Genomic DNA, 27,365 nt, shown 5'->3' with positions numbered 1-27,365 from the left:
TTAAAACCAAATTATTGGAATTGGCACCATTCTCTATCCATCAGTGATATCTCCCTACGAGATTATTCATTGACGAGTTATGTTAAATATATCACTTAAAATGTCACTGAATTTATGAAATAAAACAAAAATCCAAACAAGATATATATTTAGAAACATATCGTAGTGTTGCAATGGTATCTTCTCGTGAATTCTCGCTCAAACTGACGAGATTGTAAAAAAAGAAAATAACAATAATTATACACAGCCTATAGTATTATCATATATATTATGTATCCATTGAACGCGCATGAATGACAGCTTGCTCTGACTAAATAATTCAGGATGCATCTCAAAAAAAGGATTGCGTTGCTATTGACACTCTTTATCAGTTCTTGTTCCATTGTGCAATTGTTTATCAATTATCAGGCTTATATTGGAAACAAGCAATCAAGGGACTTGGTGATAAAAGAGGCAAAGAGTATGAAAAATAAGATACTCGCAAATGACATCAAGGTAACATTTTCGACAAATCAGCCGATGAATTCTAGCGATTTAATACAGAGCCAGGACGATGTTCCAGGTAAGGTATTGTATATTAGCAATGAGAAAAATGTCTATACTAAAATTAATTTCTGTCTTTACCTAAAACATTGAAAACTCCCTTTATTGAAACTCAAATTGCCGCCAAAATACCCATATAAGTAGCCATGAAGTATAATAGCAGTCAGAAAAGTATCTGAAAAGAGCAACAAAATGGGTCATTTTGCCAGAAGGTTTGGGAACATTTTACCCAGGTCCTACAGGATTGACGCCCACGCATATCGAGTTTCTATAACTTTGTATAACTGTTCCTAGATTGAAATAAATGAACTTTAATGTAACTCAAACGAAATAGACGCCTGATTACCTTTCCCGGATAGTAGGTTTGTCAAATAAATGTCTTTTGAAAACGCCATAGCATCCGATGTATAAAGGAATATGATGCATATAAATTGTACTGTGAATATCATATTATAAACGATTTTTAAAATTGATCTGGTTTAAAAGGCAGAATATTTATTTGAATTTTATATACACCATATTGATTTTTTAATTTTATATTGCAATGAATACAACCTTTTGTCGCTCCATACTACATGCATTTATATGGTAATCTGATAGGAACGACACGACAAGAAATGTTTGTGCGAAGTGCAAAAACCCAACGCCTCCAAAAAAATTTCACCGCGTATGTTTATTTACATAATTCCCATGGCACTGTTCATCCGTTATTAAAATAACTAGCGGGACACCCGATAGATGAGTAAATGATGTACATACTACAATATTTATAAAGCGCCTTTTCGAGATAAGTTTCAAAGCGCTGGTAAGCAAACACAAAAGATCAAAAATATAAACATTAAGCAATAATTTAACAATGGTGACATATATATATCATGAGAAGTACAAAGAGTTTATGGAAAACAAAAACCAAAGTTACTGCGGATAAAGATGAGATTTGAGAGCTGTTTTAAAACTGTTTATGTTTTGAGCATTTCTGATTGTGGCAGGAAGCCTATTCCAAGATTGAGCAGCAGCAATGGAAAAAGCTCTGTCCCCAGCTTGTTTTCTGGATGATGGAATTTCCAATGTGACACAGGATGATGAGCGAGTACGCATAGAGTCCGGCCGCCATCTTATTTTTTAGGCACGCATCAATGTACTGAGGACAGAGCCCGTTAAGTGATTTAAAAACATAGAGAAGAGTTTTGAATGTAATTCTTTGTGAGACAGGGAGCCAGTGTAGTTGATCAAGAAGTGCAGTAATGTGAGCAGATCGTGGTTGCTGACACACTAACCGAGCACACTTGTTTTGCAGTTTCTGGAGTCTTTTAAGATCTTTCTTGGAGATGCCATTTAGAAGAACATTGCAATAGTCCAGTTTAGAAAGAATGTACCATAGTACCATAGTAAATGAAACGACGAAATCTATAGATGTTGCGTACTTGCCAGTTTATTGACTTACAAAGTTGGGTTATATGCTCAGACATGGTCATGTGACGGTCAAAAATGACTCCAAGGTTGCGAATGGACTGTGACTGATGGACTTCAACATCTCCAATAAAAAGACTAAGGTGTTCTACTCTGCTAAGATGATGTGGTGATGAGGCGATGAAATCATTTTTTTGGTTGATTTAATTTTATACCGTGTGCAATAAGTTCGTTCCGCCCCTACCCAAAAGCATTTATAACATGTTTAAAATGAAACTCACACAATGCATTTCAAGGCTACTTGTTATTTGTTATGTTGCTACATGAGTAGAGATGTTAAACAATTTTATTTGAAGTCATAGGATCCTTGGTGGTCAATCACCATGATACCTCCAAACCACGCTTGCCACAGAAATAATGTCAACTAATGGCACAAGAAGTTCCTTGTTCTTATCTAGGCTTTGCCATACACTCTGGACTCTATCTGTAAGTGGTGTTATGATTTTGCAATAAGGAGTTTCAAAAACCTTTCTTTTAGACTAGACCACAACATTTCTCTATTGGGTTAAGACCTTCTTCTTCCATTCTCTTGCAATTTCTCTCTCCTTGAACAAGCCATTGTCGGTTTTTTTGGACGCCATCTTTAAATTCTCCGAGGTTTGGGGTTCTTTAAATTCCTGAAGACACACGTCTGTCCGCACTAGAAGAAAATTAAAATGGCTGGATAATTTCTACAGTGTGTATGCCTTAAGAACATTCATAGCAGGTAATCCTGAGGGCAAAAGCTGATGGCCCTCTAACTATAGTGATAATATGCTTACAGCAAACCGGACATAAGGGCGGAACGAACTTTTTGCACACCGTATAGTTTATTTGTTGGAGCGTTCACTAAAACAGGAGGAATTGGCAGGTAGACTCATTGAGTTTATGTATCTAAACCTGTCCCTTCTTACATTTCCTTTTTAGCTTTTTTCTTTCTTTTCAGTTTATTCTACATGGGCCTATTTTGTTCTCATTAATCAACTTAAAATTCTGCTTAGCTTGTGATTTCCTGTTTCCATGTTATTTATTTATTTATTTAACCCCGTTCCCATTAGTTTATAAATCTACCCTTTCTTATATTTTCGTTTTAGCTTCTTTTTTTTTCTTCTTTTTTTTTCCTTTCTTTTTTTACTTCATTTTGCTCCCATTTTTATATTTATGTTATTTATTTAATTCTGTTCTCATTATTTGAGCTTCTTTTTACATGATTTTTACATTTATTTAGTTTCCTTATTTAGCCTATTTTATTCACGTTTTCATTTTCTTAATGTAACCAACTATAACCCACATACCTGTAGCTTTTTTGTCCTCATTTTCTTTTCTTTTTTATTTATTGTACCGCTTCATGTTGTTTATACTTTTTAACAAACACACGTCTCTCCCCGTATTTATTACGTCCTCTCATAGCGTGTCTACGGTCGTGTACCGTAATATCATTACGAGGCTTTGCGTCGTTTACAGGCGAGATAGCGTAGTGGTGCGTTACCTGCATGGTATTGCTGCGTTACGTGAGCGGCGTTGGATATGCCCGTTTTGTAGGACGCGCGTGGCTAGGTTAGCTGTTTACCTAGGATAGCAACCGACTACATTAAAAACAGTAAAAATGTAGTCGGTTGCTAAAATCTTAAACGATGGAGACACAACAACATTCTTAATTATATTATTAAAACCATTAAGTTGGGCTTTATTAATGATGTCAATCCTCCCCAAATGTTGTCCAACTAACATTCCTTCCCTTTCATTAAAAAATTAGTCATTATTGAGCTCACTGTCCCTTTTGAATTCACCGTTGCTAAAGCTCATTTTCGAAAGTGCAATAAATACAGAGTGTACCAAAAACAGGCCCCCATTGCGCCCTATTTTTCTCTTATTTCAGATCAAGTATATATTGGTATGTAAAGAAGCCTTAACCCGTTGTCGTTAATAAACCGAAACAATTATTTCAATCTTTATTATTCATTGTGTCACCAAGGGCATTGACCAAAAATTTCAGGACACGCGTGAAGATGATTGTATAGAATGCTGTTTCTAGAGCAAGAAGATCGACAAATCGCCCTTGAACAAGGAGGGTTTTAACATGCGAGTGCAACATTTTTTGAACTTGATCCTTTCATGAGTTATAGATTTTTCCTGGTCCAGGATTGTTTCCTATTGAGACGAGTGTCAAGACAGTGGTTGACAAGGGGATCTACTTTAACTTTTGAAAAGATGTGGGCTGTTAAATGAGCTTCACGGTGCAGATCCGAGATAGATTTGATGTCTAAACCTTTTGGCACGTGAACGAAAGCCATAGAGCATCAAGCTTTTTCAAGTTGGGTTGCGCACATGCCATTTACATTAAGATGTTACCTCAAGGATTGCACATAAATGCGAAGTTTGTATCCAGCGTAAATATTCTTGAAAAACGAGTTGTATATGACGCATTCCTGCTTCCAGAAAATGGGCTTTGATAATGACTACTTACCTAAACATGTTCTAAGGACCAAATTACACATGCCTAACACATATGATTTCGACTTCAAAATTGTGTATTGGATATTGTTACGAGTCGTACTTGACTCAAGGCCAAAATCACCTTTTACCCGAACTCACACGAATGCACAACACAAATACACTGTTTGATTAAGCTAACATAATCTAAGTCTTTGATTGAAAACAAAGTATGCTTGGTACATATAACAACAATATACACCAAAATCACACAATCAGTTTTACTCTAACGGTACTTAACCAGCGGTCTTCTTGTTGGTGATTCTAGACGACTGATGTAATATATCCTTATTCACTTGTCCTGCGAAAATCAGCGAAAACATAGTAGGGGCCTACACTTGCATTTATAAATCCTTGCGTATAAAATCCTCATACGAAAATGATGATGCTTCCTCCAATCTCCTTTGCGCTGCTATCTCCACAAATATATCTCCTTGCGCTGCTTTCTCCACAAATATATCTCCTTGCGCTGCTTTCTCCAAAAATGGTGTTTCTTTCACCAATCTTTTCCCAGGGAACAGGTTTCTTTAACACAGCTCCGCTGTTTTTTGACAGATGCGTGGCCTTCACAAACCCAGCAAACTCCAGCAATTTGACAGAAGAACTTTTAATCCTTTGATGAGGAAGAGCACTTTTGTGTGCTCGCTGTCTTCTTCGTTGCTGTATTAAAATTAGCTCAATTATTGGCTATATAAACTGGTTAAAATGTACTTCTTTTTTGAAGCACGAAGACCATCACACACATGTGGAGTTTCTCAATCTCCCACGGCATTCTGTAAAGTCCCAACAAAAGCCTCCAGCTTTTTATATCAGTACTCATGCAAAAACCCATCATCTATTAATAAACCATTACTTCAATCACATTTTCACAACATTGCTGCAATCTTGGGATTTCCCAATATTAATTATACACATTCACCTTTCACATTACATCACTTCCTGGGGGGTTTTCTGACTATGGTGCAATATACTGAACTGGGGATTTCCAAGTTCCAAACATATATCTGACTTTGTTTACACTAATTTGGGGGAATACCAAAATGACTTTCCACACCATTGTCTTGCACGTACAAGGGGTTTCCCATCTCATGAAATACTTTCAGCTTGTAAACAAAGTTAAATAATTAAATTAAATCAAATTACTCAGGGCACATCACAATATAAAGAACTGGATGACTGCAAACAAACTGTCGTTATATGATAGTAAAACAGAATTCTTTATAGCTGCATCACCATATTATTATAACAAATATTTGCCACCTAATATAACTTTATCTATTGGAAATGAACGCATCGAATCTGCAAAGACCATTAGGAATCTGGGTGCTATTTTCGATACTCACATGACTATGTCTTCTCATATTACAAATGTTAGCAAATCTGTTATTTTTCATCTTCGAAACATCGCTAGAATTAGGAAATATATAGACCAACCTACATGTCATCATGCCACACGTTCATTGATACTTTCTCGTCTTGACTATTGTAATGGTCTTCTCTCATCATCACCATCTACTCATATTATTCGTCTACAACGTCTTCAAAACTGGGCAGCACGTCTTGTATTTGAAGTCGACCGAAAACACTCTGCAGGTCCACTTTTGAAATCACTTCATTGGCTGCCAATACGCCAAAGGATCATTTTCAAATTAATTTTGTTTGTATATAAATGTCTTCACAACCAAGGACCAACATATGTTATTGCTTATCATTGTATGTTCCAAAGAGACAACTCCGATCTTGCGATGATTATCTTCGTCTTGACTATCCCATGACTGGAGTCTTAGCTGGTGATAGAACTTTTACAGTTTTTGCATCAAAAGAGTGGAATAAGTTACCTGTCTATATTAGACAATCTTCATCAACAAATGCATTCAAAAAAGCGCTTAAAACGTATTTGTTCCCATAACATGTTCTTATTGATATTGTAATTTGTATTATTTTTAAGATGCACCTTCAAAATGTAGTTTTAAGTTGTAGTATTAAGGTATTTTGTAAGCGCATCTGAGCCTTATGGAAATGGCGCAAATGCTCTTTGTATTGTATAGTATTGTATTGTATGATAAATGTTTTAGATGAACTTGAAATCTCACTGTATACTCCTTTAAGAAGAACCTTTGGTTTTGTATATCATTAATACAAAAACATACATGCTGGTCCAAAAACAACTTTACCAAATTTCAAAGGTTAATATCTCAAAATTAAAAAGTCTGTTTTATACTGTTGTTGCAAATTCTTATAGTGCGTAGTGAAACCCCGGAGGTGAAATATTGGATGAAAATGAATTTAAATTACAAATGTGGCACTAGTTTTAAGTCAAAGGGTCGAATTAAGTTTGTCAACATGTAAGCCTATTGTCTGCTGTGTACTAAGGCGAGTCTTCTGCACATTATCGCAGCCCACTTTTGCGGTGACCACGAAGCTTCGCCGTTAGAACTTAACAGTCACTGACTGAAAATGTATCGGCGATCAACAATGCATGACTCTAAACTCACAGTACTTGTCACCGCGAAGACTGGCGGCCACCATCGCTGATTGCACCAGCACTTAGCATGCTTAGGATATCTTAAGTGGTGTTAGCAAGCTTACAATCGTATCATCTTGATCATGTATTATAGTATTTTGAGTAAAATTAATGGTTGAATAAAATTTCTCTGGTTACGTGATCGGGTGATTGATATCGCATTATATATTTATTTTTGATAGCATAATTTATTATTAACTAATTTGTTGTATTAAATATTGCAACGGCAATGATAACCATCAGTCCAGATCTTTTTACATTAGTGTCTTCCTAAATTTAACAAATACATTTTAAAAATCTGCAAAAATTCGTACTTCCTTGACCTATGTAAATGACAGATAACAGCAAAAACAGCGCCCATATCTGTCCATAACTTTGAACAGTGCAGCGAACCACTAGCCAGGGGATTTCAAGTGGGTGATTGATTTGGGCATAATATTTGGGCATAAGTGAAGTCCACTATTCAATGTGGAGGATAGACTAGACTTTATCGATTGATTTGGCTGGAGTAATTTCATGTTCACCAGGTTTAAGTACTGCAAAGGTCGAATCACGTTTGCTGCGCAGCATAAGTGCACTATGACTGGTCCACTGACACTTTATACGACTTGAGACTCACAATTACAAAGCATGCATGGATTGATGTTGAAGTCAGAGTCCGTCTTATATTGAAGTGTGTGACAAAATGTTTACAGGCCCACAGCTCCCCCCCACTATGATATAAACACGCTCATGTTGCCACGATTCAGATTTACACAATCACATCATTGCAAAACTATTTATACACAGCTGTTCTGAATGCCGTTTCTCTACACGGTACATTATAATACAAGCTTAGTCGACAATACAAACTCAACAACACTGATATTACTTTAGTTAATAGATTTATCCATAAAATAGATAATATCAAAATATTTAATTGATCATTTGAAAACAGTTGTTTGAAATGATCTTTAATGTCTAAAGTACAGCACCATATAAACGTTATATCGTTTGTTACACAGAATGCGATGACAAATAAATATACCCAAACATTATTGAAATTAAGTGTAAACATAACTTATTGTAAATGTGGATATTATAGGGGTGTTGTGAGGCGGTGGGCAGGTGAGGGAAGACGTGGGTATAGTGTCAGCATAGTGTGTTGAAGCTGATGAAACTTAAAGCCATAATGTGTGATTTGCTTCACAGCGACGCCCTCAATTTTACTCGGTTTTCTACTTTTTGCATAATTATGATGCCCAGTGGTATACTAAAATATCACGTAAAGACTAAGGGCTGTGCAATAATTATGAGCCCTGGGGAGGGTAAAATTGGGGGGGGCAAGACATTTTGGCGAGACGAAAGGGGGGCAAGCAATTTTGGCAAGCCGAGAGGGGGGCAAGCGATTTTTGGCACGCATTCACGGGGCGCCTTTTTAATAAAATGCTTTAAAAAGGCTTAGGAAAACGGTACGGAAACGCTTAAATATGCAAATTTTCCTGCTCGCTGCGCTCGCAACATACATCTAGACCATTTAAAGTTTGGAATTTGGGATCCCAAAATTTGGCATGTTCAGGGGGGGCAAAGAATTTTGGCGGGCCGAGAGGGGGGGCAAGCGATTTTGGCGGGCCAAGAGGGGGGGCAAGCGATTTTGGCGAGCCGTTCGAAATTTACCCCCAGGGGGCTGATAATTATTGCACAGCCCCTAAGCCTGAAGTGCTTTAATAACAGTAAAATTTAACTTTTTATTCAGAGTTCAACGATCAAGTACTTGCTAACATGTACCGTGGATGTCAGCTTGTATGTACACACGTCGAGCGCGATGCTCCGTGCAGTTACATGTAATACGATCGGCGAGCGTAGTACACGAATTGTAGGCGTTGGAAGGAATCGCTATCGTTATACCTCAATTGTTTGGCTCGAAATTAAAAGGGGATAATGTGATCAATGAAAACAAACATTTAAATAAGAATCTATTCTTTATGCAAATCACACATTATTGCTTTAATATTTAATTACAGTTTAACGTTAATTACCACGAACATCTGCTATATCGAGGGTGCAAAATTACAACTGGTACAAGATCATTAAACTTATTCTTAAACTATATTATAAAAATGTATATTATAATCATGAAAATATTTTCTGAGATATTTTGCGGGTTTTTTTTCAGCTTCGCAGCTCCCATATCATAACGTGCCAGGCCTCGGTGATATGGGAAGACCAGTCATTATTGATATGGCAACCCACCACGACGAGTACCAGAAACTACTTAAATCGAGTGGGTATAATCTGCTAGCCAGTAACATGATGTCTTTGAATAGAACGTTAGCTGACATTCGCCCACAAGAGTAATTTTATATTTCTGCTTTTTTGCCTGCTTGTTTGTTTCTTTGTCTTTATAATGATTATATCCCTTATTGTGTACAATTTAAACGTATGTGCCATTACCTTTTTGTTCCCGTGTCTAGGCACAAAAGCATGGTACTTTAATGGACTGCATTGTATGGAGAGGGTCTAAATACCAGTTTTCTGTTTTGCATCTTAAAAAACACAAACAAATTACTCGTATAAACTTCGCATGTAAAACGAAGATATGTTAAGGGAAGGGCAACACTCAAAATGTAAAATAAGGTGATTTTTTAAATTTTATTTTTTCTAACAAAGTATAGAATTTTGGCTTTTATTTGCTTTTTATTTGAATCAAATCGGACAATTGGTTCTGAAGTTGCCGCAGGTAGCCAACAACCTTCTGCACACAACCTTCTCAATCAAATTGTCATAACATGATCAGGTGTTGGTGTGACGGGTTAAATAAGTGCGGACTTTCGTTAGAGCATTAAAAATCCAATCCGCGTATTTTGTTTTTGGAGGGGGGGCGCTTTGGGGCGTGAGCTCCCGAGGTAAATACAGGGGACGGCCAAAACGAAGGGGCGGCGGAATAATAAGGGGCGGCAAAAAGAATTAGTAACGAAAAAAGGGCAAAAAATATTTGAAAAAGTATTTAAAAATAGTGAAAAAAATGGTACTATACATCAAAATGTGTTGCTAGCGCCTATAAAATGTGCGCTAGCGCCTATAATTCATTTTTTATATATTTTTTTTTTTTTTTTGCTCTTCACTTTTTCAAACCACCGAAAAAAAATTGGTCAACCTTTTCGGAGTGTTGAGGAAGGGGCGGCTAAATTGAATTTTATTCAGCCCTCCGGGGCAGGAGCGGCCACGGTACGCCACTGTGTACTGAGTGGAAGCCTATATTGTGTTCCACAGATGTGCATCATTGAAGTACCCCAAGATCCTGCCTAAGACATCGGCTGTAATAATATTCCATAACGAACCTTGGAGTATTCTTTGGAGGACAGTTCATAGTGTCATCAACCGATCACCACCGTACATGCAGGAAATTGTCCTTGTCAACGATGCCAGTGATGAAGGTGAGTTCCAAACACAAAATGCTTCATTTGATCTAAGATCTAATAGCTGGATTACGTTCGCGGAAACTGCCTTTTGTAAATTATGTGTGTAAAGCATATGGGGTATTCATTTGCTCTAGATCCATGTCCTCCGATCCCTCGGCACCTACCTCTACATTTTGCCTCTAGCTCGCTTATTCGTATTACAAATGACTTGAATGCCTTAAGGGGGTACTACACCCCTGCACAATTTTGTGCCTATTTTTGCGTTTTTCTCAAAAATTATAGCGCATTGGTGACAAGTAAGATATGTATATTATAGGGGCAAGGACTAGGCACAAAAGCAACAACTACTGCACTGGAAATTTTATTTCAGCACAGGCAACAGATGTGGAGTTACAGTCAAAAATGAGGAAAACCAATATTTGATCAATAAATCAATAACTACTTGCCTTGAGTTGCTGAATTTTCAGTGCAGTAGTTGTAGTCCTTGCCCGTATAATATACATATCTTACCTGTCACCAATGCGCTATAATTTTTGAGAAAAATGCAAAAATAGGCACAAAATTGGCCAGGGGTGTAGTACCCCCTTAAATGAAATGATGGAAATTTAACTACAACGGTAATACGGTATACCACATACTGATACAAACCTTTTTGGATGAATTATGAATAACCATAATCAGTCCGGTCCGACTGTCTGCACAGGAAACACTGCCGGGCCAGGCATCATGTTGTCTGGTTAGGCAACACAGGCTCTGGTAACTCTTCCGAATTTGGTAGACTAAGCCATAAACTGTTCATGGTGTTTTTTACAAAAGATAGGTGGACATTTTACTTTTACACGCACGAGCTACATGTATGTTGACAATTTTTCACCGGGTGAAAAAAAATCACTCGGAGGAAAATAATTAAAATAACAAAATAATTTTTAACGATTTAAAAAAAAATTGGTTTAAAAATGCAAATTACCTTTATGCTAACTAAAATTGATGAAAAAATACTACTGATTTTATATCCTTGATAATTTTACATATTTTACATACGTCTTAACTCTAAAGCAAGAAATACCGGTCTATTAAAGGATGTAGAAATGTAGATTTGAAATAGAGCATTGTGTGATACCATGTTGCCTGGCCCGGTAGTGTTTCCTGAGCAGTCAGTCGGACCGGACTGATAATTGACGAAAAGAAAAACACACTTGAAGAAATTCCCCCATATTATTCTAAAGTATCATGACCCTTTATACATTTATGAAGCTGATCGAAAGTAAACGTTTCCACAAATGAGCATTATTCTATAATTAAATATAAAATTACTAGTCTGAAATACTAGTAGATGCCTAAGTTAGTTTCGCGTACTTTGACACCACATTTGTTACAATAGTGTCGGTACTGTTGAAACTGCGGTCATTCAAATGAATAGTTATGCAAAACATAGGTTATAATGATCACATGAGTGATGAGACAGTCGGTCGTTTCAAGTTATGAATTGCAGGATTGGTTTTGATTTAGTATCCTGACGTCAGTACCGATATCTTTGTATGTACCCTTTGTTAGAAACTTAAAACTTGCAGAAAGCAGTTTCGGTTTTCATTTCAGTTTCTTACATAATTTTAAAACCGCAGAATATCAGGTTTGAAGATACCTTGATTAAAGTATACAAAAGAAGGTTTTAAATTTCGTAGTGCAATATTTTACGAGCAGAACATGTCAATCTACATTTGAAAGCGTGATTTAGAAGACCAAATAATCCTTGGATTATTTTCCTGTGAACTATAGACCATCGAAATATTTCCACTGAGATTACAAAAGAATAGACACGGGAGTGATATATCCACATCTATTTATATGCATATCGCATGCAATAGGATCGATTGAAGCTATATGACTTCCAATTTAGCCTAGCTGACTTTTATTCTTTATTGCTCGAAAGAAATGAGAAGAGAGAGGAAAAAGAGTGGGTTGCCAAAAGATTTCAGCCCGAATCGCGGGTCAAATAATCGAAAAGTCGCCCAATTTTTTTTTTCTTTAAAACCATTGGTTTCTATGGGACAGGAAACTATCGGAAGTCGCGGGAGCCAATGTTGAAAAGTCGCCCAAATTTTTTCTTAACCGTTGGTTTCTATGGGACAGGAAATTGTCAAAAGTCGCGGGGAAAATCTTCAAAAGTCGCCCAATTGGGCTACCAAATCGCGGATTTGGCAACTGGGAAATAGTGTGTGGGTGGGGTTATGGGGAGAGTGAACGAGAAACAGATTTTGAATCGGTACCATTTTTCATATACCGCTCTCAATCTTAGGGGTTCTGGTGCCACGACGGGTATCAAAATGTAGCTAACAAATTTCCATGAGGTCTATACATAAATTCGTTGCTAAAATGAACACTGAAAAGTAGGTACTTAAAATTATAAGCTTTGTTTGTGACAACTACAACTTTTGTTTTGCATAAGGTTTTAATCAAATAAGCGGCGTTTCAAAAGTACCGGTTTTATCAATTTTGTGAAACGTTTGACTGCACATACGTTAGCTGATGACTGCGCAATTGATGTCAAGGCCAATGACAAAATGTTGTCAAGGAAGAATTTATCGATTACAAGAGCCTTCGATGAGAATACCACATTACACATTGTAAGAAAAAGTGGCTAATGGTGAGTCCAACGGACGAGGATACAAAACACATATAAAACAGGATCAGTAAATGATACAAGAGAATACCTTGAATATACGAACAACTGAAAGACAAAGCAAGGTACATGAACTTGATGTGGGGCATAGAAGTCCCACAGAAGTGTTAAACCTGCAAAAACAACAGGAATCAATGGGAATACAAAAGTGCACTAGAAGAAGTAATGAAAGTTACTGTGCACAAAAGCAGACACGATAAGCCAAATTTTGTTTTTTAAATTTAGGCATAAAACAGAAAAAGTTTGATGGCCAAAAACTGTCAATTCCAGAGCCCGCAGAAATGTCAGGAAAACAATACAAAAGTACATGGAAGTGATGAAAATAAATGTACACATACACAAACTGACAAAAAAACAAGCGACATTTCCAGCAGATAAAACTGCTCTTCTACAGGGACAGGCATAAAAATATATAATCAAACAGCAAAACTGCATGTTGTAGTTGAAAAACAAATTCGAGTCAAAAACTGAAGGCCAGTTCAAATAGAACTCAGCAGCAAACAAGACAACAAGTTCACTAGTCTCATTCACATTGATTTATGATACCACGATCAGGTTAAAGCCATATTATAACATTTGCTATTGAGGACGCCCTCACTGATTTTTAAAAATTCATTTTTTACATTGATTATATTGTACTTTATTAAACCAATATACCCTGCAAAAATTAAGACTCTAGGTGCTGTAGTTTTGTCAAAATCCGAGATTTTGAATAAAGCGCCGGAACCGGCGTCTTATTATTACGATGGAATTATCAGTCGAACGCATACACGATGTTCATAACACACAGTACGTATACTGCGTGCGAGACGGTGATCTACACAACAAAGGGTCGTACCATAACATGACCGAAGGAGTGGTACGTAATTGGCGACATACGCGCTGATAGTAAATTCCAATTGTCTTTGCTTTGCCATAGTTGTTCGGCTCAAAAATAAACGGGGATATATCTGACAGTAAGAACTAACATTTTATGGCAAAGAAATGCTAATCTATTTTGTATGATAATGTTATAATATTGCTTTAACTGCGACAGGGTTATCCTGAATTGGAGATCGGCAATCAAATACCCGGTCTTTCTTGATGTACATGGAATCTTATTTATCATGTTATGGTTTTATTTATTAAAGCCGTTCTTCTACCATCAAGGCTGGATGACTATGCTAAGAAACTGGACTTCGATATCAAACTATTTCAAATGGAAACGCGAATTGGTTCAGTGAAATCAAGGAATCTTGGAGTGGCGAAAGCGACAGGTGAAATTGTAGTGATACTTGACTCTCACTGTGAAGTGACTGAAGGCTGGTTGGAACCATTGGTGTATAGGGTAGTACAAGACAGGTAAAAATATCGAGAATTTTCCTTTAATTTAATCACCTAGAAATGGAAAGAATGTACCTATAAATGATGTAGATTATATTAGTGTAGGATTGCTTAGTGAGTCTGAGAAATTCTCTCCTTCCCTTCACCCACTCAATCGAGAATCTTATTTTAATTTAAATACCAAGAAATAATGTTTGTTTATATAATAGGGTAGCATTGTTGAGTCTGGAAAATGCTCGTAATCTTCCACTTCCATATTCTTATTTCATCTTACCCTTGCATACCTTAACAAGCTACGAGCAACAGTATTTTAGCTAAGAAATCAATAATTAATTAATTAATTAATTAATTAATTAATTAAATTAGTAATCAATTAATTCAAGAAGTAATTAATTGAATAATTAATTACTTAATTATTGAATTTATTTATTAAATATATAGGAAGATTTTAACTTTTGTTCTCAATATCAAAAAATATTTCCCGCCGTAATTTTCAGCTGTTGCTACTACAACCTTCTTCAGCGGAATGACCCGATCGAGCACACTCGAAGTGTGACGTAATCATGGTAATAATCGGACCATAGACCTTTGGTAGCTAGTCGCACCCTCCGTCCTTGTTCAGAGATGGTTACTTGGCTCTGATGTGGATGGCTTCCTTAACACCTCTCTCGAACCAGCGGCCTCCCTATCCAAAATGAATGTGATATTTATTTATTTATTTATTTATTTATTTATTTATTTATTTATTTATTTATTTATTTATTTATTTATTTATTTATTTATTTATTTATTTATTTATTTATTTATTTATTTATTTATTTATTTTATTCATTACCATTTACTTTAGAACTCGTATTGTTACGCCAACTGTGGATACTATCCATGCTGATACTTTCGAATATCTATACGGTGATCTTCGTTTTGTTGGTGGCATACAGTGGAGATTGGATTATATGTGGCAATTAATGCAACCACGTGATATTACATCATTAAATAAAAACGGAACAATACCAGTAAGGTAAAGTAACAAAATGTTGTTAGATTTAACAAAGTTATTACAAAGTGTTGAGATTAGGTAGACATCCTTGCCAACACTCTTATTTTCCCGTAAACGAAATCCTTAAGGCGTGGGGTATGAGCGACCTTGAAGTACAGGTATTTGGAGAAGGGAAGCAACGAGTTACCCCAAATCATAGCGACAGGTAGTGACTGGGCCGCCGAGTGCTAATATATATTTATTTTGGGAGGTTCGTGTTTGTTTTAAATTTTGGGGCGTTTTTTCGTCGGCTTTTGTAAATAACAGAATGTAGATTGGCTCTGAATATTAAAGTATCGTAGTCCTCTTGGTGGGTTTTTTCATGATATAATTAGTTTGTATTTGCATGTAACAAGAACCAGTTGCTAGAGAACCAGTTTTCTTGCTACATTTGCCTGACTTTGATGACAACTTTTGAGTCCAGGTTTGTACACAAACAAGGTTGCAGAATTTGGCACCTTTGGCACCACTGTCACACAAGTCTTGGTTTAAGCTTACATTAACTTTATCATTGACTGCTTCATGTGCAATAAATTAACTATGGCTCCATCCACAACTATTTTACTGCTATGTATAGTTTTATATGCTAGTTCCTTACATTCCACCATGGGAACTTGTGTAAGCTTACATGCTGCAGGCAAAACAAAACTAAGTTCTCATTACGGGCGGAGGTTCTTATCATGCCCAGTCACCTATTATAACAATGGGACAGCTACGTTTCATCCATCTCGTGTTTTGTTTTTATCTAATGATGTGGGGCTGAATCCCGGCCCTGGTCCCCTCGATAACCAGCCTACTGATTCATATTTCAACAATAGTGATCGTGGTGGGGATTCGTCTAACTTCACTTTAAACTCACCAGCCCTCTCATCATCTACAGACTTTAATTACCGGACAAATGTGATCACATCTTTATTTTTTAATGCTCGCAGCATTATGAATAAGATTCCTGATTTTCACACTACGTTGGACACAGAGAACCCGGATATTGTGGCTATAAATGAAACATTTCTTGCTGATTCCATCTGCGACTCTGAAGTCATCGCTGCCCCATATGTGCTTTTCCGTCAGGATCGCTCAAGGAACGGCGGTGGTGTAATGATTGCAGCTAAAGACAGTCTCAGCCCAGTTAGAATTACACAGTTTGAACATGATAATTTAGAACTGTTATGGATAAAAATGACGACTCATAAAGGTTCCATACTATATGGCTCTTTGTATTGTCCTAAAACCCAAAATTATCTTTTTTTACTGATTTAGATGACTGCATTGAAAGAATTCTCCAACATGTTAATTCATATTTAGCTGTTGTTCTTGTTGGAGATTTCAACATCGATGCTCCACATATTCAAATATTCAACCTTCTCAAAAGGTCTCCGAGGGTGACACAAGATTATACGGTTTACTTTCTCAGACATTAGACCCCCTTAAGGTTAAACAAAGTGTTGAAGGGCTTTACCTCCAGAAAAAATATATTATTACCTTATACGTAAGAAAATATGTCTACTTATCATGTGAAATAAAAAATCCGGAAAAATTGTGTGAAAATGTGTTTTTAGCCTATTTTTTTAGCTGTTATCAAGCACTATTATTCGATTTGTTTACAAGCGCCAAGCAACTGTCGTCTAGGAGAGTGATTGACATCTTTATTATTAGAGAAGAATGGAATCTGTATAGTTCATGAATATTCATGTAGTATTTACGCAACCTGTATCCCAGCCATTTTTGCCTAGTTATCGTAATCGTTCATATAAGACGCCCATATGATCCATGGTGTTAAACTGATATTCAACAACTTTATATCTCTCGATCTTTGCGATCCGAAATATTGAATTTCAACTTTAGGCACATCTCTAGCAAGATAATAAATACCTGTCACAAATAGAGGTCTTGAAATGTTACTTGCAACGTTAAAAATGTGAATAGAGAACAAATCGGGTTCAAACATGCTTCAAAAATATGAAGGTAATTGTCAACGCCTACTACCAGAATAGCCGGAAGAGGGCAGACTTCATAAGGGAGTGTTCATATATTTTAGTGGGGACAAAGAATTTGGAACTTATTTCGGGAAATTTCCTGGGTTTTTGGTTTTGTTTTTTATTTTATCTTCCTGTTCGGGTGTTTCGGTTGGCTCATTTTCGGTGCATTTTCATGCACTTCTCTGGAGTTTTTCGTGGTTTATCTGTAGCTGCCGTGTGTAGGCCTACTTTTCCCCACGTACAGGGTATAAATCCCGGGGTATAAATGAATAATAACATATAAAAAAAAGAATCTGGAACTTCAACGTCAAAAAACAAGACAAATTGTACTCTGCTAAAAATATCAACCCATATCCTCTCTGAGAATAAAAATAATAAGACTCCAACCTCACCTGCAAAAAAATATTTTTTCGGGGGATAATTTGGGATAAGTTCGGGCCTATTTTATTGCGACAATTTTCAAAATCTATAAGGTGAAATGTGTCGTGGGGATGTGCGGCAGATTTGGGGTGCATTTTCAGCCATTTAGTTTAGACTCTGTTGTATTTTTAGCCATGATTTTATTGACCCTCAGTGTCATGAAAATTAGGTTCAAGAAGGGTATTTTCAATAATTTTCTCGAAAAAGTAAAAATTTGCGAAAAGACTTTCAGTCCAAAAGTTGATACAATTTTGGGTCTGTTTTCTTCAAATTTGGTTTAAAATCGTACCGTAGTTTTTTTTTTCACAGCCTCACATCCTTACCCAAACCAGCTTGAGAAGGTTCCCCCGGGTGTGTGCAAATTTGTAATTTATAGGCCTACACTCGTTATTTAAGCCTAAAATCAAAGTGTTAATACCATTAACACTGCCATGGCCCATTTTGTCGTGATGACTGGCTTCCAAAATGTAGGCCTATTTTAAATTATAAATCTGGTCCCGCTAGAGGTGTGTTTTTACACGCGGAGGTCTCTCCCTCGGGTTCGTGGATGTGCCACAGTTTTGGGGTAGGCCTACCTTTTCAACGACTATGATGGGTGGGTTTACAGCGAAGACCAACTTTTGGGCGCATTTTGGCAAAAGTGCCCTTAAAAAGCGTCAAATTAGGCCAAATTTGGATGACTTTGATCCCCATGGTACAAATGTTTTGAAGAGACCCGCCTGAGGTGTTTTTATTTAAAAAATGGTCGGGCCTGCTAAAAAACCTCCCGGAATCAAGCATGGGTAGCTTAGGCCTACCCAAATGGGGGTAGGAGCAACAAATTATTCAGGACGATGCGTGAGATTTGACTCATTTTCCAGCTTTTTGCGTGAGATTTATTACCTAGGCGTGAGATTATACTACCTTGGCGTGAGACCGTGAGAAAGTGACCCAATGCGTGAGACCCCGGGGGGCACTCACATGTTAAGGTGGTACGGGTATGTGCGGCGGTCAAGGGTCCCTTTTTCAGGCTCTCCGGCAGTTCCTTATGAATCTAATCCAGTTCTTTGAGCCTCAAACTCTGACAATTGTAGCTCTTTAAGCTCAAATTTGGAAAAAATTTGGAAATTTTTAGCTCAACAGCCTATAATTTGGCCCAAATTTCAGTTCTTCAAGCCCCTGTTTTGCCCGAAAATCAGTTCTCAGTTCCCAAAGTTCGTCGCCCCTACCAAAATTTAAGTTGAGTGCCCCCCCCGGGCGTGAGACTCACGGCCAATGCGTGAGAGTTGACAGCCCTGCTTGTAGGCCTACCGCGTATGTCTACCGTGATGACAGTAGCGTAGCTGTTGGGGGGGGGCAATTGCAAAATTGCCTATTTGGGCCCCCGCCCCCTAGTGCAAGGAAAAAAGAGGGAAGGGGGGGAGAAAGAGGAAAAAGAGAGGAGAGGGTGAGAGGAGGGGCAGAGAGATGGGGAATCCAAACGATATGCAATACAGCTCAATAGGCCTACCATATACGATTATGATAAGCCTGGCAAAAATTGTCTATTTGGGCCCCCGCCCCCAGTGGGAAATTTGGTGGATTTGGGCCCCGCCCCATAGGGCCTACAGTCTTGCCCCTCCTGGAAAAATCCCAGCTACGCCGCTGCGTGATGATGTTGCAAAGTTGCGGAAGTTCATTCATAAATTTCCCATTTCCACTCGACAACAACAGACCAGCACGCAGCGCGCAGTAGCTAATCCCCGAGCTAATCAGAGACATGTGCGTTTCTCTTTCAACAGAAAATAATGTGACCATGTGACTGAAACGATGTACGCTTCAAATAGTTATGCTCTCGGCGTCAAAAGTATGATAATGGAAAATATTTATAATGCACACTCCCTTATTTAGCCACACCTTTCTCGTGTTGCCTGGTATATCAGCAAAATCCTACACTATCGCCTTCCCTTGGTAAAATCCCTGATAAAACCTCGTGATATTGAAATTGAATTTCAGCGCCAGAACTTCCGTCATTTAGAGAATAAACGATAGAATTTTTTTTTTGCCTATCCTCTACCGTGTGATAGACGACAGGCAGGTCCAATATTTTGAGTAGTGGATGCCGGCGCAGCCGGTATCCACTACGATAAAAAAATATTGGACCTGCCTGTCGTCTATCATAGGTAGAGGATAGGCAAAATAAAAATTCCTATCGTTTATTCTCATTCTTAGTCAGTTAAATATTATTTTAATAATTGTAAACACATTTGTTAAGCAAAAACTAAGTTACCGTCATAAAACTCCCTCATTATAAAATGAACGAAACTTGTTTACAACTTCACGTATTCTGTTGCGCGTATTGCTAGCGCGTTCGCGTATTTCGCACTAGTCTACGCACCCAGCGCGATGCATACGCGCACCTCTACACGCGTGTTACGCATTATCAAGATGCATGATGACGTGGGGTCGTCTACGGCCTGATAGACGGCACTCGAAATCATGCGATTGTCCAATCAGAAATGTATCTACGAACTAGACCACTCCCACTGACTAAGAATCTAGCATCATGGATGGATATGCAGTGGCGCCGCTAGGGGTGGGGGGGCAGTATTTCCCCCAATATTTTTTCTTCCAGTTTTTAGGCAAAATCCCCACAATTATGTAATTTTCCACTTTTTGCGGCAATTTCAAGTGCAATAAGTGCCCCTGTCTCAAATTCACTTCCCCCGGCCCCATGCCCGGAAAAAAATTATGGTTCCGCCACTACGGGTATGGCCATAGCTAGGGGGCGTCCCCCGTTGCCCTTGGTTATGCTGGACGTATGAGAAATTTAGAGCTTGTTCAATTCCGCCAATTTTAGAAATTTTAAAGGTAGGCCTATATACAGTGTAGGCATGTTTATAGCCTATAGAAAAGCGGATCACAGTCAAATAAAATATAAAAATCGTAGGCCCAATAATTTTACTAATGGCATTTATTGAGCTGCTCACTTCTTGAAAATCCTATGGTTTAATATTGATATTATATAATTGAGCTCCTTGTCAAGCTCCTCAGTAGGCCTACACATAGGAGAGTGACTAACTGTGCTCCCGCAGCTCACGCTATTTTCAGAAATGAAGGCCTCGCCTATTAAATGTATAATTAGGATTGAGGCAGCCTTTTGTTTCATTTTACAGAACTTTTATAATCCCCCAAAATTAGTGGGTTTTTTTAATGGGGAGTAGGCTTTTAAAACGAAATTCAAATTTGGCAATATTTTCCATTGCTTAATGAATTGATCTGCGTGAAAATGTGGCCAGAGCGGGATGACTGGTATAAAAATCTTAACTTGTGAGAAACTTCGGACGTAGGCCTATGGGGTTGTATGAGGCTGTGGATCACGAAATGCCCCTTTAATGTGTGCTAGGTAAAGTCATTCTTCCTTTCGACCTGCCAAAATTTAATTTTATTCCCTCCCCCGGCCCCGGCTTGCCAAAAAATTGCTTTCTCGAAAGGCTGTGCAATCAGTACCGGTATTAGCCTACTAATTATAAGCCAAAATTTCCAAGCGACTCGCTAAAATCGCTTGCCTCCGTCTCGGCCAGCCGAAAATCGCTCAGTGTCCGCACCCCCCTGGACTGCCAAATTTTTGTGGCCCCTCCCCCTTGGCCTGACAAAAATGCCACATCCCCTTTGCATATAGCCTATATATAGGCATATGCCAATTTTTGGGATCCCCAATTTCCATACCCATACCCATACCTTAAATGGATTTCTAAATATCTACCTGTTGCAAGCGCAGCATTGGCGCTGGATTTTAAGCTAGAAAATACCTAAATATTTTAAAATCCAAACTCGGCAACACCACTTGCCCTCGGCAACACCACTTGGCAAATACAGCCCGTCGTAACAATGTCGTACGTAAACACATGTTTTAAAAAGAAATGAGAGTGTCACTTCTGTCCAAAAAATTTCGAATTTTGGCCTTGAGCAGCGACAATCAGAGGTAAGAAAAACACAGTATGACGCAGCTTGAAATATAGAATCACTATATCAATTTTGAAGTTTGTGCTTCAAAGCACAAGCCGAAACGAGGTGAAATGGTTCGAAAAAAAAATTGATTTCGCTGTATCTTTTTATCGCGAAACTAGACAATTTGGCAGCAGCGAGTCGGAAAAATAGCAAATATCTCAATTTTCTGCTATCGAAATGAAAATTTAAATAGCACCTGCATGCAGAAGAGGGTTTATAGAAATAATGTAGGTCAGAATTTTGTCTATGAAATCTTGCACGGAATTATTATTACTGGTTACAAAACGACATACAAGTGGAGGCCATTTTACTTCAAATTCGGCCAACATTTTAAGCTTACATAAAAATCGAGACAACCAATATCAAGAATGAATATGCACATTCTTTTATTGACTTGTTTGTAATGTGCGTCGAAGTTCCCAACAAAATCGCCACTTCCAATGAGAAATTATGGCCGTGTTCCCAAAAATCTTGATGCTCCGGATATTGAAAAAAAATTGAAATGTTTGAAAAGTACATTTCATTTTGAGCCAAGTGGAAAATTCAAGCATAATAATGACCCTTACACTTTCAGCTTTTAGACGTAGTTTGCGTTTTCTCTCCGATATTTATTTCCAGAAATAGATAAGTTTAAAGGGGGCTACGTGCATCCCATTTTGCTTCTGAAAATGGCAAAATTGTGTATAACCTTAACATGACTCAACTGGTTAATTTTGTTACTAGGAGATATTCAGAAAATGATCTTGATGGTACCCTCATCGATCATCTATATTCAAATAACTCTAATATTATTAGTAAGGTAATGCCACATTATGGCATCACAGGTGGTGTGACCATGCTGGTATTCAATTTACACTCAGTGTTGCTCTCCCCAGACCGACGCTTCCTCCTGGATCTTTTCTTCAGTACTCCAAGGCGGATGTTGATGGGCTTCGAAACGAGCTTGGTAATATTGATTGGCACAAAGTCATCGGTGGCAAATCAATTGATGATGCCTGGTGCGCTTTTCGGGATAGATTTATGGTATGTATCCACAAGTATGTGCCGTCCCGGAAAGCTAAAAAGAAGCCCAAGAAGCCTTGGGTTACAGTTGAGACTATAAATCTTGCTAGGAGGAAGCGCCGACTGTATAGAGCTAGCCGTAAAGCTCTTGATAACTATAATAAATGGAACCAATATAAGAAGTGTCGTAATAAACTCAAGTCTCAGGTTAGAAAGGATTATTACAATTATCTCAAAGATATTTCTGCTGACAACTCGAACTATGGCGCAACATTTTGGTCCTTTGTTCGTGCATCCAAGGCCAAACAATGTGCCACATCTTTTAAAGATGGAGATATTTTTATTACTGACCCCGCAACTATTGCAACTAATTTTAACACTTTTTTTGCTTCAAATTTTACAGATGTAGACTCTGATGTTGATACCACCTGTGATGGACACGTTGGCTCACCTCTAGTGGCCATCGGTACTGACGCTAATGAGATATTTCAGCTTATCAATCGTTTAAAGTCAGGTAAGGCCCCCGGGCCTGATGGTATTACATCTACCATGTTAAAAATTACTGCTGGTCAAGTTGCGATGCCACTTACCCTGCTTTTCAATTTATCTCTTAGCGAAGGTAGAATTCCTGATGACTGGAGGAGAGCCAACGTAGTGCCAATTCACAAAGCTGGTGATATTTCAAGTATTAAAAACTATAGGCCTATCTCATTGTGTTCTGTGAGATTGTGTTCTGTGGTTGGCAAACTGCTGGAGAGGGTGGTTACTGGCCGTATGGTCAAGTACATGCGTAATGTTGGCCTGATTTCTCATCAGCAACATGGTTTTGTTTCTGGTCGGTCATGTACCACTCTTCTCAGTTCTGTTTGCTATCATTGGGCTCAGATTCTTGATGAAAGATCACCTCCTGATGTAGATGTCATTTTTCTTGATTGGAGCAAAGCTTTTGATAAAGTGAGTCATCAAATTCTTTTTAAAAAGCTGCACCATTATGGCATTTGTGGCCCTTTGTGGCATTGGATTTCATCCTTTCTTATGAATCGTTCTCAGTGTGTCCAATTCAGGGGCTTCATCCGAATGGATCCCTGTTCAATCAGGGGTCCCCCGAGGCTCGGTCTTGGGTCCTCTTTTATTTAATTTGTTCGTTTTGGATTTACCAAACAATGTGCAATTTTCTCTTCCGCAATATGCGGATGACACACTTCTTTACAGGCCTATCCGTTCTGAAAATGACATCAACATCATACAAGGTGATCTTGATAATATTACTTATTGGTGTCAAATCAATAAAATGTCTTTAAATCCTGATAAATGCAAAGTTATGCGTCTAAGTAGGAGAGTTGGTGTTGCGCATCGCAGTCCCTCTTATAATATTCTCAACTCGCCTTTGGGTGTTGTGCAAAGCTACAAATATTTGGGTATTATCATTTCTTCTAATCTGAAATGGGGATCACATTAAGCATATTACTTCCAGGGCTTCAAGGCTCCTTGGTTTCATCAGACGTCTTGTTCGCTGTAATGATGCTGATATCCTTGTTAGGCTTTACAATACATTATGCCGCCCCATTCTTGAATACGGGGCCCCAGCTTGGATTCCACATCAGTCTGGTCATCTTAAAAACTTGAAAATATTCAGAAGCGCTTAGCACGCTCTTGTATCCCTGCACCTAGGGGCGAGTTGTCTTATAATGAGCGCCTCCAAAGACTTAGTCTCACCTCACTGGAGAACAGATATACATATCTTGCCATTGCCTATGTTACCAAGTGTCTCTGTGGTGTGTACGACGTTGATCCCTTCAAATATATCAAGATTAATTTGCGTCATGCAGACACTCTTAAGTTTCATCATTCATATGCCAGAACTGACAGTTTTAAATTCACAGCTTTTAATAGATTTCCTGTTTATTTTGACAATTTACCCTCTCATGTCAAGGACCAACTCTTGATGAGTCTTCCTAGTTTTTACAAGGTACAAAAATATTTAAATGAAATCAGCTGGCAGGTCCAGAACTAATCCTGATTTCTTTTTTACCTTTTTGGGTGCAATAACTGTAATTTCCTTTCTATACTTTTGTATTTTTGTTCTTTTTATAATTTTACATAATATTTTATTTACATTTTTAGATGTCCATATGAGCTGCCTGGCCTGGTGGGAGTTTTTGCTCTTCATCCGGGGGGGTCTCTCAGCCCTTTTTGTTGTTTTGTGTTTGTAGAGAGCCATACGGTTAGCCACTTTGAAAGTTGACTTCTTGTCACTGTTTGGCTTTCCCTGCCAGGGTTCTCTTGTTTTCCGTCCTGTTTTGCCAATTTTGTTGCTCCAACCCACCCTCCCGGGGGTTGGTGCTATCTGCCCAGCAGGCCATGTTGCTCAATTCCCATATGAGGGAGTGAATTGTTGTACTCATTTACCATTGGTATGTTATCAAACAGTCCTGATGAACTTATTCAAGGGGCTTATATTTAATCGTTCTTAAATATCTAATTGTTTTTGATGTAGTACTTATAAATGTGCAATATATGTATTTTATAATGTTTTTCTGGCGAATAAAATGAAATGAAATGAAAATGAAATGAAACAATCCAAAATCGACCTCTGAATTCAGGGTTGAAGGCTGTTTCTGGAATACCCGTGGACTCAAACAAGTGCACGAGTGGCGACTATGGTTTTATACTTCCCGCATTGATGATTGCGTCTACGCCTAATAATATACTTCTTTGTATATGTTGACTGTAGCTGGTATACAAAGAATTGGTTACATTTTGGTTAGTATGTGCAAAAGGGATAGACCCTTTGTGCGCCTTTCTATCATGCAGAATCTTTACCCGCAGCATGTGCCCGTGTCATGTGCCAATATTGCGTAACGTTAAAGGTTAATATATTTCTTTGACATTGAGTAGACTGTGTGATTCTATGGCCGAGCGGTCTAAGGCGTTGTGGTTTCTTAGTTGCTGTTCTGAGCGTCGCTTGTTCGAAACCGTGCGTCTGTCACTTTTCTTATGCTGCTTTATTTTTCCAGCGTAGGTCCAAGAAAACTAATTTATAATTTCTTTTTGTATTATTTATTTATTTATTTATTTATTTATCTTTTATTTATTTATTTATTTATTTATTTATTTATTTATTTATTTATTTATTTATTTTACTTATTTATCTTATGACGTTTTGGGGCTCGAGAGAACGGACATATTTATTTATTTATTTATTTATTTGTTTATTTTTCGATTGATTATTTGATGAATGAGTGAGCAGATTTATCGATTGCTACTTTAATTGTGGGACTTCTATTTGATTTTGAATGAAATCGTACATTAGTATTGATTTTTTCCGTTAAGCATTATCAAGAATTAATATCACAGGTTTTAGTGCAGATAGGAAGTTGGCTTAGTGGTATTATCCGTTGATTCAGAACCGGAAGGTGCCGGTTTCAATTCCCACCTATGACTAATTTTTTTAAAGACTTGGAAAATTACTGCAGTAAGTTTATTTGGCGCGCGATCTCAGTTATTCATTTTCTGATGGCTGTGCCTCTTACAGACACCCTCCCTCTGGAATCCAAACCACGGTTCGCTCATTACACTTCCCTTAATCAACTTTATGCAATCGTAAGCAACGGGTTCACTACCCGTTTATTGGTTAAAAGTTGTGTTACGAGTCGTACTTGACTCAAGGCCAAAAATTACCCTTTTCCCGAACTCACACGAATGCACAACACAAATACACTGTTTGTTTAAGCTAACAAAATCTAAGTCTTTAATTGAAAACAGAGTATGATTGGTACATATAATAACAATATCGCATATACAATAAAATCACACAATGACAGTTTTACTATATCAGTACTTAACCAGCTGTCTTCTTGTTGGTGATCCTAGAGTTCTTGCAATGTTCTGGACGACTGATGTAATATATCCTTATTCACTTGTCCTGCGAAAATCAGCGATGTCCATAGTACACTTGCATTTATAAATCCTTGCGTATAAAATCCTCATACGAAAATGATGATGCTTCCTCCAATCTCCTTTGCGCTGCTATCTCCACGAATGTATCTCCTTGCGCTGCTTTCTCCAAAAATGGTGTTTCTTTCACCAATCACTCTTTTCCAGGGAACAGGTTTCTTTAACACAGCTCCGCTGTTTTTTGACAGATGCGTGGCCTTCACAAACCCAGCAAACTCCAGCAATTTGACAGAAGAACTTTTAATCCTTTGATGAGGAAGAGCACTTTGTGTGCTCGCTGTCTTCTTCGTTGCTGTATTAAAATTAGCTCAATTATTGGCTATATAAACTGGTTAAATGTACTTCTTTTTTGAAGCACGAAGACCATCACACACATGTGGAGTTTTCAATCTCACATGACATTCTGTCAAGTCCCAACAAAAGCCTTCAGCTTTTTATATCAGTACTCATGCAAAAAATCCCATCATCTATTAATAAACCATTACTTCAATCACATTTTCACAACATTGCTGCAATCTTGGGATTTCCCAATATTAATTATACACATTCACCTTTCACATTACATCACTTCCTGGGGGGTTTTCCTGAT

At 37.8% G+C, this 27,365-nt stretch overlaps 1 protein-coding gene across 1 annotated transcript in view; it reads left to right on the top strand.

The window, feature by feature from the left end:
- The first annotated feature begins 343 nt into the window (after window positions 1–343).
- Window positions 344–27,365, top strand: part of LOC140162481 (polypeptide N-acetylgalactosaminyltransferase 1-like) — a 41,781-nt gene continuing 14,759 nt past the window's right edge. Inside the window, exons 1-5 of the mRNA XM_072185719.1 lie at window positions 344–562; window positions 9,165–9,342; window positions 10,262–10,425; window positions 14,221–14,431; window positions 15,261–15,431. Of these exons, the coding sequence (XP_072041820.1) occupies window positions 463–562; window positions 9,165–9,342; window positions 10,262–10,425; window positions 14,221–14,431; window positions 15,261–15,431 (824 nt within the window). The 5' untranslated portion in view covers window positions 344–462. The remainder of the gene's footprint in view (window positions 563–9,164; window positions 9,343–10,261; window positions 10,426–14,220; window positions 14,432–15,260; window positions 15,432–27,365) is intronic.

The sequence above is a fragment of the Amphiura filiformis genome, chromosome 10, assembly GCF_039555335.1.
Source record: "Amphiura filiformis chromosome 10, Afil_fr2py, whole genome shotgun sequence".
In the NCBI taxonomy this organism is placed as follows: Eukaryota; Metazoa; Echinodermata; class Ophiuroidea; order Amphilepidida; family Amphiuridae; genus Amphiura; species Amphiura filiformis.
Note: the sequence above shows the minus strand (reverse complement) of the source record. Positions and strands in the feature narration are given on the sequence as shown.